Below are 20,848 nucleotides of genomic sequence, written 5' to 3'. Positions count from 1 at the left end.
TGGAAACTGGTGAGCAACAGTAGTTTAGGTGGAAACTGGTGAGCCAACAGTAGTTTAGGTGGAAAATGGTGAGCCAACAGTAGTTTAGGTGGAAACTGGTGAGCCAACAGTAGTTTAGGTGGAAACTGGTGAGCCAACAGTAGTTTAGGTGGAGGTTTCCACCACAGTACAAGCCCAGTTTCAAACACCCTACCTGCATCACCATAGTGACACTGGCCATGAGCTCTTTAAAGGAATTCTCATATATATTTCCATTCTAAATAATTTTTTTCCCTCACCCCTTACCCTAACTCCTTAACCCTATACCTAACCCCTTAACCCTTAACATAACCCCTAAACCCTAACCTTAAACCTGTAAGTCTAACAAATACCTTTGTCCTCTTGGGGACCTGGGACATTTACCCTGAAGGGATCACACACACACACACACACACACACACACACACACACACACACACACACACACACACACACACACACACACACACACACACACACACACACACACACACACACACACACACACACACACACACACACACACACACACACACACACACACACACACACACACACACACACACACACACACACACACACACACACACACACACACACACACACACACACACACACACACACACACACACACACACACACACACACACACACACACACACACACACTCCCTGGTAGATAGTCACATTCGGAAACCATAAACCACTTCAGTCCTGCCCTTCAGCCTGTACCTCGTCCCTTGACCTTACCTAAGGCTGAGCCCCCAATCATCCCCAGCTCTATGGCTAGGGTCAATTGTCACCCACCAGCCGACCTGATGGAGTCATGACATTCTCTGTGCTGGTGCTGTAAGCTAACAACACTCCACTGCAGATCTATGATTAACTGGGAAGCTGCATGGACTGGGCTAGTGAGGCTACTGAGCCGAAGGCTCAAGAGAGACTGGGGTTGGAGGTGTCTTCTATTCAGAGCTCTGGAATTCCACACCGGTTGATACAATATGTATGTGTTGATTTATCAAGGTCAAAGTGAAAGGATTTGCTTTAAGAGGTGAGATGGTGGAGCTTTGCTCATACCTACCTCTCAGCGACTTTAGAAACCTTTATACAGTGTCGGTCCAACTGGCTGTTAAGAAACACAATCTGAACAGGGACGAGGAGGAGAAACAACACAAATCGATATTCAATTATTACGATTAAAACTGGTTTCTAATAGATAAACTCAGAAATATGTTCTTCTGAGACCTGTGGCTGTCAATAATGTTCCACAGGATTGATGGGTACACTGTGCAATATAACTACCACCATCTAATAGAACATACACTGTGCAATATAACTACCACCATCTAATAGAACATACAATATAACTACCACCATCTAATAGAATATACACTGTGCAATATAACTACCACCATCTAATAGAACATACAATATAACTACCACCATCTAATAGAACATACAATATAACTACCACCATCTAATAGAATATACACTGTGCAATATAACTACCACCATCTAATAGAACATACACTGTCCAATATAACTACCACCATCTAATAGAACATACACTGTCCAATATAACTACCACCATCTAATAGAACATACACTGTGCAATATAACTACCACCATCTAATAGAACATACACTGTGCAATATAACTACCACCATCTAATAGAACATACACTGTCCAATATAACTACCACCATCTAATAGAACATACACTGTCCAATATAACTACCACCATCTAATAGAACATACACTGTCCAATATAACTACCACCATCTAATAGAACATACACTGTCAAATATAACTACCACCATCTAATAGAACATACACTGTGCAATATAACTACCACCATCTAATAGAACATACACTGTCCAATATAACTACCACCATCTAATAGAACATACACTGTCCAATATAACTACCACCATCTAATAGAATATACACTGTCCAATATAACTACCACCATCTAATAGAACATACAATGTCCAATATAACTACCACCATCTAATAGAACATACACTGTCCAATATAACTACCACCATCTAATAGAACATACACTGTCCAATATAACTACCACCATCTAATAGAATATACAATATAACTACCACCATCTAATAGAACATACACTGTGCAATATAACTACCACCATCCACCATCTAATAGAACATACAACATCTAATAGAACATACAACATCTAATAGAACATACAACATCTAATACAACATCTAATAGAACATACAACATCTAATAGAACATACAACAACATCTAATACAACATCTAATAGAACATACAACATCTAATAGAACATACAACATCTAATAGAACATACAACATCTAATATAACATACAACATCTAATACAACATCTAATAGAACATACAACATCTAATAGAACATACAACATCTAATACAACATCTAATATAACATACAACATCTAATACAACATCTAATAGAACATACAACATCTAATACAACATCTAATAGAACATACAACATCTAATAGAACATCTACTAGAACATACAACATCTAATAGAACATCTACTAGAACATACAACATCTAATACAACATCTAATAGAACATACAACATCTAATAGAACATCTACTAGAACATACAACATCTAATAGAACATACAACATCTACTAGAACATACAACATCTACTAGAACATACAACATCTAATAGAACATACAACATCTAATAGAACATACAACATCTAATAGAACATACAACATCTAATAGAACATACAACATCTAATAGAACATACAACATCTAATAGAACATACAACATCTAATAGAACATACAACATCTAATAGAACATACAACATCTAATAGAACATACAACATCTAATACAACATACAACATCTAATACAACATCTAATAGAACATACAACATCTAATAGAACATACAACATCTAATAGAACATACAACATCTAATAGAACATACAACATCTAATAGAACATACAACATCTAATAGAACATACAACATCTAATAGAACATACAACATCTAATAGAACATCTACATCTAAACATACAACATCTAATAGAACATCTAATAGAACATACAACATCTAATAGAACATACAACATCTAACATCTAATAGAACATACAACATCTAATAGAACATCTAATAGAACATACAACATCTAATAGAACATACAACATCTAATAGAACATACAACATCTAATAGAACATACAACATCTAATAGAACATACAACATCTAATAGAACATACAACATCTAATAGAACATACAACATCTAATAGAACATACAACATCTAATAGAACATACAACATCTAATAGAACATACAACATCTAATAGAACATACAACATCTAATAGAACATACAACATCTAATAGAACATACAACATCTAATAGAACATACAACATCTAATAGAACATACAACATCTAATAGAACACACAACATCTAATAGAACACACAACATCTAATAGAACACACAACATCTAATAGAACATACATCTAATAGAACACAAACAACTAATATAACATCTAATAGAACATACAACATCTAATAGAACATACAACATCTAATACAACATACAACATCTAATAGAACATCTAATAGAACATACAACATCTAATAGAACATACAACATCTAATACAACATACAACATCTAATACAACATACAACATCTAATACAACATACAACATCTAATACAACATACAACATCTAATAGAACATACAACATCTAATAGAACATACAACATCTAATAGAACATCTAATAGAACATCTAATAGAACATCTAATAGAACATCTAATAGAACATCTAATAGAACATCTAATAGAACACACAACATCTAATAGAACATCTAATAGAACATACAACATCTAATACAACATACAACATCTAATACAACATACAACATCTAATAGAACATACAACATCTAATAGAACATTTAATAGAACATCTAATAGAACATAATAGAACATCTAATAGAACATACCACATCTAATAGAACATACATCTAATAGAACATACAACATCTAATAGAACATACAACATCTAATAGAACATACAACATCTAATAGAACATACAACCAATATAACATACAACATCAATAGAACATCTAATAGAACATACAACATCTAATAGAACATCTAATAGAACATACAACATCTAATAGAACATAATAGAACATACAATATAATACCAACATCTAATAGAACATACAACATCTAATAGAACATCCATCTAATAAACATAGAACATCTAATAGAACATCTAATAGAACATACCACCATCTAATAGAACATACACATCCAATAGAACATACAACATCTAATAGAACATACAGAACATCTAATAGAACATACAACATCTAATAGAACATACTAATAGAACATACAGAACATCTAATAGAACATACAACAACTAATAGAACATCTCTAATAGAACATACAACATCTAATAGAACATACCATCTAATAGAACATACAACATCTAATAGAACATACTCTAATAGAACATACAACATCTAATAGAACATCTAATAGAACATACTAATAGAACATCTAATAGAACATCTAATAGAACATACAACATCTAATAGAACATACAACATCTAATAGAACATACAACATCTAATAGAACATACAACATCTAATAGAACATACATCTAATAGAACATCAAATAGAATATACAACATCTAATAGAACATACAACATCTAATAGAACATACAGAACATCTAATAGAACATTCTAATAACATCTAATAGAACATCTAATAGAACATACAACATCTAATAGAACATCTAATAGAACATACAACATCTAATAGAACATCTAATAGAACATACAACATCTAATAGAACATACAACATCTAATAGAACATACAACATCTAATACAACATACAACATCTAATACAACATACAACATCTAATACAACATACAACATCTAATAGAACATCTAATAGAACATACAACATCTAATAGAACATACAACATCTAATAGAACATCTAATAGAACATACAACATCTAATAGAACATACAACATCTAATAGAACATACAACATCTAATAGAACATCTAATAGAACATACAACATCTAATAGAACATTCTAATAGAACATACAACATCTAATAGAACATTTAATAGAACATCTAATAGAACATTTAATAGAACATTTAATAGAACATCTAATAGAACATTTAATAGAACATCTAATAGAACATCTAATAGAACATACAACATCTAATACAACATACAACATCTAATAGAACATACAACATCTAATACAACATACAACATCTAATAGAACATACAACATCTAATAGAACATACAACATCTAATAGAACATACAACATCTAACATCTAATAGAACATACAACATCTAATAGAACATCTAATAGAACATACAACATCCAATATAACATCTAATAGAACATACAACATCTAATAGAACATACAACATCTAATAGAACATACAACATCTAATAGAACAACATCTAATAGAACATCTATACAACATCTAATAGAACATACAACATCTAATAGAACATACAATACATCTAATAGAACATACAACATCTAATAGAACATACAACATCTAATAGAACATACAACATCTAATACAACATCTAATAGAACATTTACATCTAATAGAACATACAACATCTAATAGAACATACAACATCTAATAGAACATACAACATCTAATAGAACATCTAATAGAACATACAACATCTAATAGAACATCTAATAGAACATACAACACTAATATAACATCTAATACAACATACAACATCTAATAGAACATACAACATCTAATAGAACATCTAATAGAACATCTAATAGAACATCTACATCTAATAGAACATCTAATAGAACATACAACATTTAATACAACATCTAATACAACATACAACATCTAATAGAACATCTAATAGAACATACAACATCTAATAGAACATACAACATCTAATAGAACATCTAATAGAACATCTAATAGAACATCTAATAAACATCTAATACAACATCTAATAGAACATACAACATCTAATAGAACATCTAATAGAATCAATACAACATCTAATAGAACATACAACATCTAATAGAACATACAACATCTAATAGAACATACAACATCTAATAGAACATAGAACATAAACATCTAATAGAACATCTAATAGAACATACAACATCTAATAGAACATACAACATCTAATAGAACATACAACATCTAATAGAACATCTAATAGAACATACAACATCTAATAGAACATCTAATAGAACATACAACATCTAATAGAACATCTAATAGAACATACAACATCTAATAGAACATACAACATCTAATAGAACATACAACATCTAATAGAACATACAACATCTAATAGAACATCTAATAGAACATACAACATCTAATAGAACATACAACATCTAATACAACATACAACATCTAATACAACATACAACATCTAATACAACATACAACATCTAATACAACATACAACATCTAATAGAACATACAACATCTAATAGAACATACAACATCTAATAGAACATCTAATAGAACATCTAATAGAACATCTAATAGAACATCTAATAGAACATCTAATAGAACATCTAATAGAACATCTAATAGAACATACAACATCTAATAGAACATCTAATAGAACATACAACATCTAATAGAACATACAACATCTAATACAACATACAACATCTAATAGAACATACAACATCTAATAGAACATACAACATCTAATAGAACATACAACATCTAATAGAACATACAACATCTAAAAGAACATACAACATCTAATAGAACATACAACATCTAATAGAACATACAACATCTAATAGAACATACAACATCTAATAGAACATCTACAACATCTAATAGAACATACAACATCTAATAGAACATCTAATAGAACATACAACATAATAGAACATCTAATAGAACATCTAATAGAACATACAACATCTAATAGAACATAATAAACATCTAATAGAAACATACAACATCTAATAGAACATACAACATCTAATAGAACATACAACATCTAATAGAACATACAACATCTAATACAACATACAACATCTAATACAACATACAACATCTAATACAACATACAACATCTAATAGAACATCTAATAGAACATACAACATCTAATAGAACATACAACATCTAACATCTAATAGAACATACAACATCTAATAGAACATCTAATAGAACATACAACATCCAATATAACATCTAATAGAACATACAACATCTAATAGAACATTTAATAGAACATCTAATAGAACATTTAATAGAACATACAACATCTAATAGAACATCTAATAGAACATCTAATAGAACATCTAATAGAACATACAACATCTAATACAACATCTAATAGAACATACAACACAACATCTAATAGAACATACAACATCTAATAGAACATACAACATCTAATAGAACATCTAATAGATCATCTAATAGAACATTCTAATAGAACATCTAATAGAACATACAACATCTAATAGAACATACAACATCTAATAGAACATCTAATAGAACATACAACATCTAATAGAACATCTCTCTAATAGAACATACAACATCTAATAGAACATACAACATCTAATAGAACATACAACATCTAATAGAACATACAACATCTAATAGAACATACAACATCTAATAGAACATCACAACATCTAATAGAACATACAACATCTAATAGAACATACAACATCTAATAGAACAACATCTAACAACATCTAATAGAACATCTAATAGAACATACAACATCTAATAGAACATCTAATAGAACATACAACATCCAATATAACATCTAATAGAACATACAACATCTAATAGAACATTTAATAGAACATCTAATAGAACATTTAATAGAACATCTAATAGAACATTTAATAGAACATTTAATAGAACATCTAATAGAACATTTAATAGAACATCTAATAGAACATCTAATACAACATACAACATCTAATACAACATACAACATCTAATAGAACATACAACATCTAATACAACATACAACATCTAATACAACATACAACATCTAATACAACATACAACATCTAATAGAACATCTAATAGAACATAGAACATCTAATAGAACATACAACATCTAATAGAACATAGAACATACAACATCTAATAGAACATACAACATCTAATAGAACATCTAATAGAACATACAACATCCAATATAACATCTAATAGAACATACAACATCTAATAGAACATTTAATAGAACATCTAATAGAACATTTAATAGAACATCTAATAGAACATTTAATAGAACATTTAATAGAACATCTAATAGAACATTTAATAGAACATCTAATAGAACATCTAATACAACATACAACATCTAATACAACATACAACATCTAATACAACATACAACATCTAATACAACATACAACATCTAATACAACATCTAATAGAACATACAACATCTAATAGAACATACAACATCTAACATCTAATAGAACATACAACATCTAATAGAACATCTAATAGAACATACAACATCCAATATAACATCAACATCTAATAGAACATCTAATAGAACATACAACATCTAATAGAACATACAACATCTAATAGAACATACAACATCTAATAGAACATACAACATCTAATAGAACATACAACATCTAATAGAACATACAACATCTAATAGAACATACAACATCTAATAGAACATACAACATCTAATAGAACATACAACATCTAATACAACATACAACATCTAATAGAACATACAACATCTAATAGAACATTTAATAGAACATCTAATAGAACATTTAATAGAACATACAACATCTAATAGAACATCTAATAGAACATACAACATCTAATAGAACATCTAATAGAACATACAACATCTAATACAACATACAACATCTAATAGAACATACAACATCTAATAGAACATTTAATAGAACATCTAATAGAACATTTAATAGAACATACAACATCTAATAGAACATCTAATAGAACATACAACATCTAATAGAACATCTAATAGAACATCTAATAGAACATCTAATACAACATCTAATACAACATCTAATACAACATCTAATACAACATACAACATCTAATACAACATACAACATCTAATAGAACATCTAATAGAACATACAACATCTAATAGAACATACAACATCTAATAGAACATACAACATCTAATACAACATCTAATAGAACATACAACATCTAATAGAACATCTAATAGAACATACAACATCTAATAGAACATACAACATCTAATAGAACATACAACATCTAATAGAACATCTAATAGAACATACAACATCTAATAGAACATCTAATAGAACATACAACATCTAATAGAACATCTAATAGAACATACAACATCTAATAGAACATACAACATCTAATAGAACATACAACATCTAATAGAACATACAACATCTAATAGAACATCTAATAGAACATACAACATCTAATAGAACATACAACATCTAATACAACATACAACATCTAATACAACATACAACATCTAATACAACATACAACATCTAATAGAACATCATCTAATAGAACATCTAATAGAACATACAACATCTAATAGAACATCTAATAGAACATCTAATAGAACATCTAATAGAACATCTAATAGAACATAATAGAAATAGAACATCTAATAGAACATACAACATCTAATACATACAACATCTAATAGAACATACAACATCTAATAGAACATACAACATCTAATACAACATACAACATCTAATACAACATACAACATCTAATAGAACATACAACATCTAATAGAACATTTAATAGAACATCTAATAGAACATCTAATAGAACATCTAATAGAACATTTAATAGAACATTTAATAGAACATACAACATCTAATAGAACATACAACATCTAATAGAACATACAACATCTAATAGAACATACAACATCTAATAGAACATACAACATCTAATAGAACATCTAATAGAACATACAACATCTAATAGAACATACAACATCTAATAGAACATACAACATCTAATAGAACATACAACATCTAATAGAACATACAACATCTAATAGAACATACAACATCTAATAGAACATACAACATCTAACATCTAATACAACATCTAATAGAACATCTAATAGAACATACAACATCTAATAGAACATCTAATAGAACATACAACATCTAATAGAACATACAACATCTAATAGAACATACAACATCTAATAGAACATACAACATCTAATAGAACATACAACATCTAATAGAACATCTAATAGAACATACAACATCTAATAGAACATCTAATAGAACATACAACATCTAATAGAACATCTAATAGAACATACAACATCTAATAGAACATCTAATAGAACATACAACATCTAATAGAACATCTAATAGAACATACAACATCTAATAGAACATCTAATAGAACATACAACATCTAATAGAACATCTAATAGAACATACAACATCTAATAGAACATACAACATCTAATAGAACATACAAGATCTAATAGAACATACAACATCTAATACAACATCTAATAGAACATACAACATCTAATACAACATACAACATCTAATAGAACATACAACATCTAATAGAACATACAACATCTAATAGAACATACAACATCTAATAGAACATACAAACATCTAATAGAACATACAACATCTAATAGAACATCTAATAGAACATACAACATCTAATAGAACATACAACATCTAATAGAACATACAACATCTAATAGAACATACAACATCTAATAGAACATACAACATCTAATAGAACATACAACATCTAATAAACATCTAATAGAACATACATCTAATAGAACATACAACATCTAATAGAACATCTAATAGAACATACAACATCTAATAGAACATCTAATAGAACATACAACATCTAATAGAACATCTAATAGAACATACAACATCTAATAGAACATCTAATAGAACATACAACATCTAATAGAACATACAACATCTAATAGAACATACAACATCTAATAGAACATCTAATAGAACATACAACATCTAATAGAACATCTAATAGAACATACAACATCTAATAGAACATACAACATCTAATAGAACATACAACATCTAATAGAACATACAACATCTAATAGAACATACAACATCTAATAGAACATACAACATCTAATAGAACATACAACATCTAATAGAACATCTAATAGAACATACAACATCTAATAGAACATCTAATAGAACATCTAATAGAACATACAACATCTAATAGAACATCTATCTAATAGAACATACAACATCTAATACAACATCTAATAGAACATACAACATCTAATAGAACATCTAATAGAACATACAACATCTAATAGAACATCTAATAGAACATACAACATCTAATAGAACATACAACATCTAACATCTAATAGAACATACAACATCTAATAGAACATCTAATAGAACATACAACATCTAATAGAACATACAACATCTAATAGAACATACAACATCTAATAGAACATACAACATCTAATAGAACATACAACATCTAATAGAACATCTAATAGAACATACAACATCTAATAGAACATCTAATAGAACATACAACATCTAATAGAACATCTAATAGAACATACTCTAATAGAACATACAACATCTAATAGAACATCTAATAGAACATACAACATCTAATAGAACATCTAATAGAACATACAAATAGAACATCTAATAGAACATACAACATCTAATAGAACATCTAATAGAACATACAACATCTAATAGAACATACAACATCTAATAGAACATACAACATCTAATAGAAATACAACATCTAATAGAACATACAACATCTAATAGAACATACAACATCTAATAGAACATACAACATCTAATAGAACATCTAATAGAACATACAACATCTAATAGAACATCTAATAGAAATACAACATCTAATATCTAATAGAACATACAACATCTAATAGAACATACAACATCTAATAGAACATACAACATCTAATAGAACATACAACATCTAATAGAACATCTAATAGAACATACAACATCTAATAGAACATCTAATAGAAGATACAACATCTAATAGAACATACAACATCTAATAGAACATACAACATCTAATAGAACATAATAGAACATACAACATCTAATAGAACATACAACATCTAATAGAACATCTAATAGAACAACAACATCTAATAGAACATACAACATCTAATAGAACATACAACATCTAATAGAACATACAACATCTAATAGAACATACAACATCTAATAGAACATACAACATCTAATAGAACATAATAGAACATACAATAGAACATACAACATCTAATAGAACATACAACATCTAATAGAACATACAACATCTAATAGAACATACAACATCTAATAATAGAACATACAACATCTAATAGAACATACAACATCTAATAGAACATACAACATCTAATACAACATCTAATAGAACATCTAATACAACATACAACATCTAATAGAACATCTAATAGAAGATACAACATCTAATAGAAGATACAACATCTAATAGAACATACAACATCTAATAGAACATACAACATCTAATAGAACATACAACATCTAATAGAACATACAACATCTAATAGAACATACAACATCTAATAGAACATACAACATCTAATAGAACATACAACATCTAATAGAACATACAACATCTAATAGAACATACAACATCTAATAGAACATACAACATCTAATAGAACATACAACATCTAATAGAACATACAACATCTAATAGAACATACAACATCTAATAGAACATACAACATCTAATAGAACATACAACATCTAATAGAACATACAACATCTAATAGAACATACAACATCTAATAGAACATCTAATAGAACATACAACATCCAATATAACATACAACATCTAATAGAACATCTAATAGAACATACAACATCTAATAGAACATACAACATCTAATAGAACATACAACATCTAATAGAACATACAACATCTAATAGAACATACAACATCTAATAGAACATACAACATCTAATAGAACATACAACATCTAATAGAACATACAACATCTAATAGAACATACAACATCTAATAGAACATACAACATCTAATAGAACATCTAATAGAACATACAACATCTAATAGAACATCTAATAGAACATACAACATCTAATAGAACATACAACATCTAATAGAACATACAACATCTAATAGAACATACAACATCTAATAGAACATACAACATCTAATAGAACATACTAATAGAACAATACAACATCTAATACAACATCTAATAGAACATACAGACATCTAATAGAACATCTAATAGAACATACAACATCTAATAGAACATACAACATCTAATAGAACATACAACATCATCTAATAGAACATACAACATCTAATAGAACATACAACATCTAATAGAACATACAACATCTAATAGAACATACAACATCTAATAGAACATCTAATAGAACATACAACATCTAATAGAACATACAACATCTAATAGAACATAATAGAACAACATCTAATAGAACATACAACATCTAATAGAACATCTAATAGAACAACATCTAATAGAACATACAACATCTAATACAACATCTAATAGAACATCTAATACAACATCTAATAGAACATCTAATACAACATCTAATACAACATCTAATAGAACATCTAATAGAACATCTAATAGAACATCTAATAGAACATACAACATCTAATAGAACATACAACATCTAATAGAACATACAACATCTAATAGAACATACAACATCTAATAGAACATACAACATCTAATAGAACATACAACATCTAATAGAACATCTAATAGAACATACAACATCTAATAGAACATCTAATAGAACATACAACATCTAATAGAACATACAACATCTAATAGAACATACAACATCTAATAGAACATCTAATAGAACATACAACATCTAATAGAACATACAACATCTAATAGAACATACAACATCTAATAGAACATACAACATCTAATAGAACATACAACATCTAATAGAACATACAACATCTAATAGAACATACAACATCTAATAGAACATACAACATCTAATAGAACATACAACATCTAATAGAACATACAACATCTCATACAACATCTAATAGAACATCTAATAGAACATACAACATCTAATAGAACATCTAATAGAACATACAACATCTAATAGAACATCTAATAGAACATACAACATCTAATAGAACATACAACATCTAATAGAACATACAACATCTAATAGAACATACAACATCTAATAGAACATACAACATCTAATAGAACATACAACATCTAATACACCATCTAATAGAACATACAACATCTAATACAACATCTAATAGAACATACAACATCTAATAGAACATACAACATCTAATAGAACATACAACATCTAATAGAACATACAACATCTAATAGAACATACAACATCTAATAGAACATACAACATCTAATAGAACATACAACATCTAATAGAACATACAACATCTAATAGAACATACAACATCTAATAGAACATACAACATCTAATAGAACATACAACATCTAATAGAACATACAACATCTAATAGAACATACAACATCTAATAGAACATACAACATCTAATAGAACATACAACATCTAATAGAACATACAACATCTAATAGAACATACAACATCTAATAGAACATACAACATCTAATAGAACATACAACATCTAATACAACATATAATACAACATCTAATAGAACATCTAATAGAACATCTAATAGAACATCTAATAGAACATCTAATAGAACATCTAATAGAACATCTAATAGAACATACAACATCTAATAGAACATACAACATCTAATAGAACACACAACATCTAATACAACATCTAATACAACATCTAATAGAACATACAACATCTAATAGAACATCTAATAGAACATACAACATCTAATAGAACATACAACATCTAATACAACATCTAATAGAACATACAACATCTAATAGAACATCTAATAGAACATACAACATCTAATAGAACATACAACATCTAATAGAACATCTAATAGAACATCTAATACAACATCTAATACAACATCTAATACAACATCTAATACAACATCTAATACAACATCTAATACAACATCTAATACAACATCTAATACAACATCTAATACAACATCTAATACAACATCTAATACAACATCTAATAGAACATACAACATCTAATATAACATCTAATACAACATCTAATACAACATCTAATACAACATCTAATAGAACATACAACATCTAATAGAACATCTAATAGAACATACAACATCTAATAGAACATACAACATCTAATAGAATATACAACATCTAATAGAACATACAACATCTAATAGAACATACAACATCTAATAGAACATACAACATCTAATACAACATACAACATCTAATACAACATCTAATACAACATCTAATACAACATCTAATAGAACATACAACATCTAATAGAACATACAACATCTAATATAACATCTAATACAACATCTAATACAACATCTAATAGAACATACAACATCCAATAGAACATCTAATAGAACATACAACATCTAATAGAATATACAACATCTAATAGAACATACAACATCTAATAGAACATACAACATCTAATAGAACATACAACATCTAATAGAATATACAACATCTAATAGAATATACAACATCTAATAGAATATACAACATCTAATAGAGCATACAACATCTAATACAACATCTAATAGAACATACAACATCTAATATAACATCTAATAGAACATACAACATCTAATATAATATACAACATCTAATAAAACATCTAATAGAACATACAACATCTAATAGAACATACAACATCTAATATAACATACAACATCTAATATAACATACAACATCTAATACAACATCTAATAGAACATACAACATCTAATAGAACATCTAATAGAACATCTAATAGAACATACAACATCTAATATAATATACAACATCTAATATAACATCTAATAGAACATACAACATCTAATAGAACATACAACATCTAATAGAACATACAACATCTAATAGAACATACAACATCTAATAGAACATACAACATCTAATAGAATATACAACATCTAATAGAATATACAACATCTAATAGAGCATACAACATCTAATACAACATCTAATATAACATACAACATCTAATACAATTTGTAAGTCGCTCTGGATAAGAGCGTCTGCTAAATGACTTAAATGTAATGTAAATGTAATATAACATACAACATCTAATACAACATACAACATCTAATACAACATCTAATAGAACATACAACATCTAATAGAACATACAACATCTAATAGAATATACAACATCTAATAGAGCATACAACATCTAATACAACATCTAATAGAGCATACAACATCTAATACAACATCTAATAGAGCATACAACATCTAATAGAACATACAACATCTAATAGAACATACAACATCTAATAGAACATACAACATCTAATATAACATACAACATCTAATATAACATACAACATCTAATAGAACATACAACATCTAATAGAACATACAACATCTAATAGAACATACAACATCTAATATAACATACAACATCTAATACAACATCTAATAGAACATACAACATCTAATAGAATATACAACATCTAATACAACATCTAATACAACATCTAATAGAACATACAACATCTAATAGAACATACAACATCTAATACAACATACAACATCTAATACAACATCTAATAGAACATACAACATCTAATATAACATCTAATAGAACATACAACATCTAATAGAACATACAACATCTAATAGAACATACAACATCTAATACAACATCTAATAGAACATACAACATCTAATAGAATATACAACATCTAATACAACATCTAATAGAACATACAACATCTAATAGAACATACAACATCTAATACAACATACAACATCTAATACAACATCTAATAGAACATACAACATCTAATATAACATCTAATAGAACATACAACATCTAATAGAACATACAACATCTAATAGAACATACAACATCTAATAGAGCATACAACATCTAATAGAGCATACAACATCTAATACAACATCTAATAGAACATACAACATCTAATAGAACATACAACATCTAATATAACATACAACATCTAATAGAACATACAACATCTAATAGAACATACAACATCTAATAGAACATACAACATCTAATACAACATCTAATACAACATCTAATAGAACATACAACATCTAATAGAACATACAACATCTAATAGAATATACAACATCTAATACAACATCTAATACAACATCTAATACAACATCTAATAGAACATACAACATCTAATAGAACATACAACATCTAATAGAACATACAACTTCTAATAGAGCATACAACTTCTAATATAACATCTAATAGAACATACAACATCTAATAGAACATCTAATAGAACATACAACATCTAATAGAACATCTAATAGAACATACAACATCTAATAGAACATCTAATAGAACATACAACATCTAATAGAACATACAACATCTAATAGAACATACAACATCTAATACAACATCTAATACAACATTTAATATAACATCTAATAGAACATACACCATCTAATAGAACATACAACATCTAATACAACATCTAATACAACATCTAATAGAACATCTAATAGAACATACAACATCTAATACAACATACAACATCTAATAGAACATCTAATAGAACATCTAATAGAACATCTAATAGAACATCTAATAGAACATCTAATAGAACATCTAATAGAACATCTAATAGAACATACAAAATTTAATATAACATCTAATAGAACATACAACATCTAATACAACATACAACATTTAATATAACATCTAATAGAACATACAACATCTAATACAACATACAACATTTAATATAACATCTAATAGAACATACAACATCTAATACAACATCTAATAGAACATCTAATAGAACATCTAATAGAACATATAATAGAACATACAACATTTAATATAACATCTAATAGAACATACAACATCTAATACAACATACAACATCTAATAGAACATCTAATAGAACATCTAATAGAACATACAACATTTAATATAACATCTAATAGAACATACAACATCTAATACAACATACAACATTTAATATAACATCTAATAGAACATACAACATCTAATACAACATACAACATCTAATAGAACATACAACATCTAATAGAACATACAACATCTAATAGAACATACAACATCTAATACAACATACAACATCTAATACAACATACAACATCTAATACAACATACAACATCTAATAGAACATCTAATAGAACATCTAATAGAACATACAACATTTAATATAACATCTAATAGAACATACAACATCTAATACAACATACAACATTTAATATAACATCTAATAGAACATACAACATCTAATACAACATACAACATCTAATAGAACATACAACATCTAATACAACATACAACATCTAATACAACATACAACATCTAATACAACATACAACATCTAATACAACATACAACATCTAATACAACATACAACATCTAATACAACATACAACATCTAATACAACATACAACAGAACATACAACATCTAATAGAACATACAACATCTAATAGAACATACAACATCTAATAGAACATACAACATCTAATAGAACATACAACATCTAATAGAACATACAACATCTAATAGAACATACAACATCTAATAGAACATACAACATCTAATAGAACATACAACATCTAATAGAACATACAACATCTAATAGAACATACAACATCTAATAGAACATACAACATCTAATAGAACATACAACATCTAATAGAACATACAACATCTAATAGAACATACAACATCTAATAGAACATACAACATCTAATAGAACATACAACATCTAATAGAACATACAACATCTAATAGAACATACAACATCTAATAGAACATACAACATCTAATAGAACATCTAATAGAACATACAACATCTAATAGAACATCTAATAGAACATACAACATCTAATAGAACATACAACATCTAATAGAACATCTAATAGAACATCTAATATAACATCTAATATAACATACAACATCTAATACAACACACAACATCTAATAGAACATACAACATCTAATAGAACATCTAATAGAACATCTAATAGAACATACAACATCTAATAGAACATCTAATAGAACATACAACATCTAATAGAACATACAACATCTAATACAACATACAACATCTAATAGAACATACAACATCTAATAGAACATACAACATCTAATAGAACATACAACATCTAATAGAACATACAACATCTAATACAACACACAACATCTAATAGAACATACAACATCTAATAGAACATCTAATAGAACATACAACATCTAATAGAACATACAACATCTAATAGAACATACAACATCTAATAGAACATCTAATAGAACATACAACATCTAATAGAACATACAACATCTAATACAACATACAACATCTAATAGAACATACAACATCTAATACAACATACAACATCTAATAGAACATACAACATCTAATACAACATACAACATCTAATAGAACATACAACATCTAATAGAACATCTAATAGAACATACAACATCTAATAGAACATCTAATAGAACATACAACATCTAATAGAACATACAACAGAACATACAACATCTAATAGAACATACAACATCTAATAGAACATACAACATCTAATACAACATACAACATCTAATACAACATACAACATCTAATACAACATACAACATCTAATACAACATACAACATCTAATACAACATACAACATCTAATACAACATACAACATCTAATACAACATACAACATCTAATACAATATACAACATCTAATAGAACATACAACATCTAATACAACATCTAATACATTTAATAGAACATACAACATCTAATATAACATCTAATACAACATCTAATAGAACATACAACATCTAATAGAACATACAACATCTAATAGAACATCTAATAGAACATACAACATCTAATAGAACATACAACATCTAATACAACATCTAATACAACATCTAATAGAACATACAACATCTAATATAACATCTAATACAACATCTAATAGAACATACAACATCTAATAGAACATACAACATCTAATAGAACATCTAATAGAACATACAACATCTAATACAACATCTAATACAACATCTAATATAACATACAACATCTAATAGAACATACAACATCTAATACAACATCTAATACAACATCTAATATAACATACAACATCTAATAGAACATACAACATCTAATACAACATCTAATAGAACATACAACATCTAATACAACATCTAATAGAACATACAACATCTAATAGAACATACAACATCTAGTAGAACATACAACATCTAATACAACATACAACATCTAATAGAACATACAACATCTAATAGAACATACAACATCTAATAGAACATACAACATCTAATAGAACATACAACATCTAATAGAACATACAACATCTAATAGAATATACAACATCTAATAGAACATCTAATAGAACATACAACATCTAATACAACATCTAATAGAACATACAACATCTAATACAACATACAACATCTAATAGAACATACAACATCTAATACAACATCTAATACAACATCTAATAGAACATACAACATCTAATAGAACATACAACATCTAATAGAACATA

General features: G+C 27.2%; 1 protein-coding gene across 3 annotated transcripts in view; it reads right to left on the bottom strand.

Moving 5' to 3' along the window:
• The window catches only part of LOC123995420 (regulator of G-protein signaling 6-like), a 181,794-nt gene that overhangs the window by 15,477 nt on the left and 145,469 nt on the right, over nt 1-20,848 (bottom strand). For all 3 annotated transcript variants that reach the window (XR_006831824.1, XM_046299014.1, XM_046299015.1), the window contains one exon: nt 1,099-1,160. Coding sequence is in view for 2 of the 3 variants with exons in the window: in XM_046299014.1 (XP_046154970.1) it covers nt 1,099-1,160 (62 nt within the window). In the remaining variant the exon portion in view is untranslated. The remainder of the gene's footprint in view (nt 1-1,098; nt 1,161-20,848) is intronic.

Source organism: Oncorhynchus gorbuscha, linkage group LG14 (assembly GCF_021184085.1).
Source record: "Oncorhynchus gorbuscha isolate QuinsamMale2020 ecotype Even-year linkage group LG14, OgorEven_v1.0, whole genome shotgun sequence".
NCBI classification, from domain to species: domain Eukaryota; kingdom Metazoa; phylum Chordata; class Actinopteri; order Salmoniformes; family Salmonidae; genus Oncorhynchus; species Oncorhynchus gorbuscha.
This window is presented reverse-complemented; position numbering and strand designations above follow the sequence as displayed.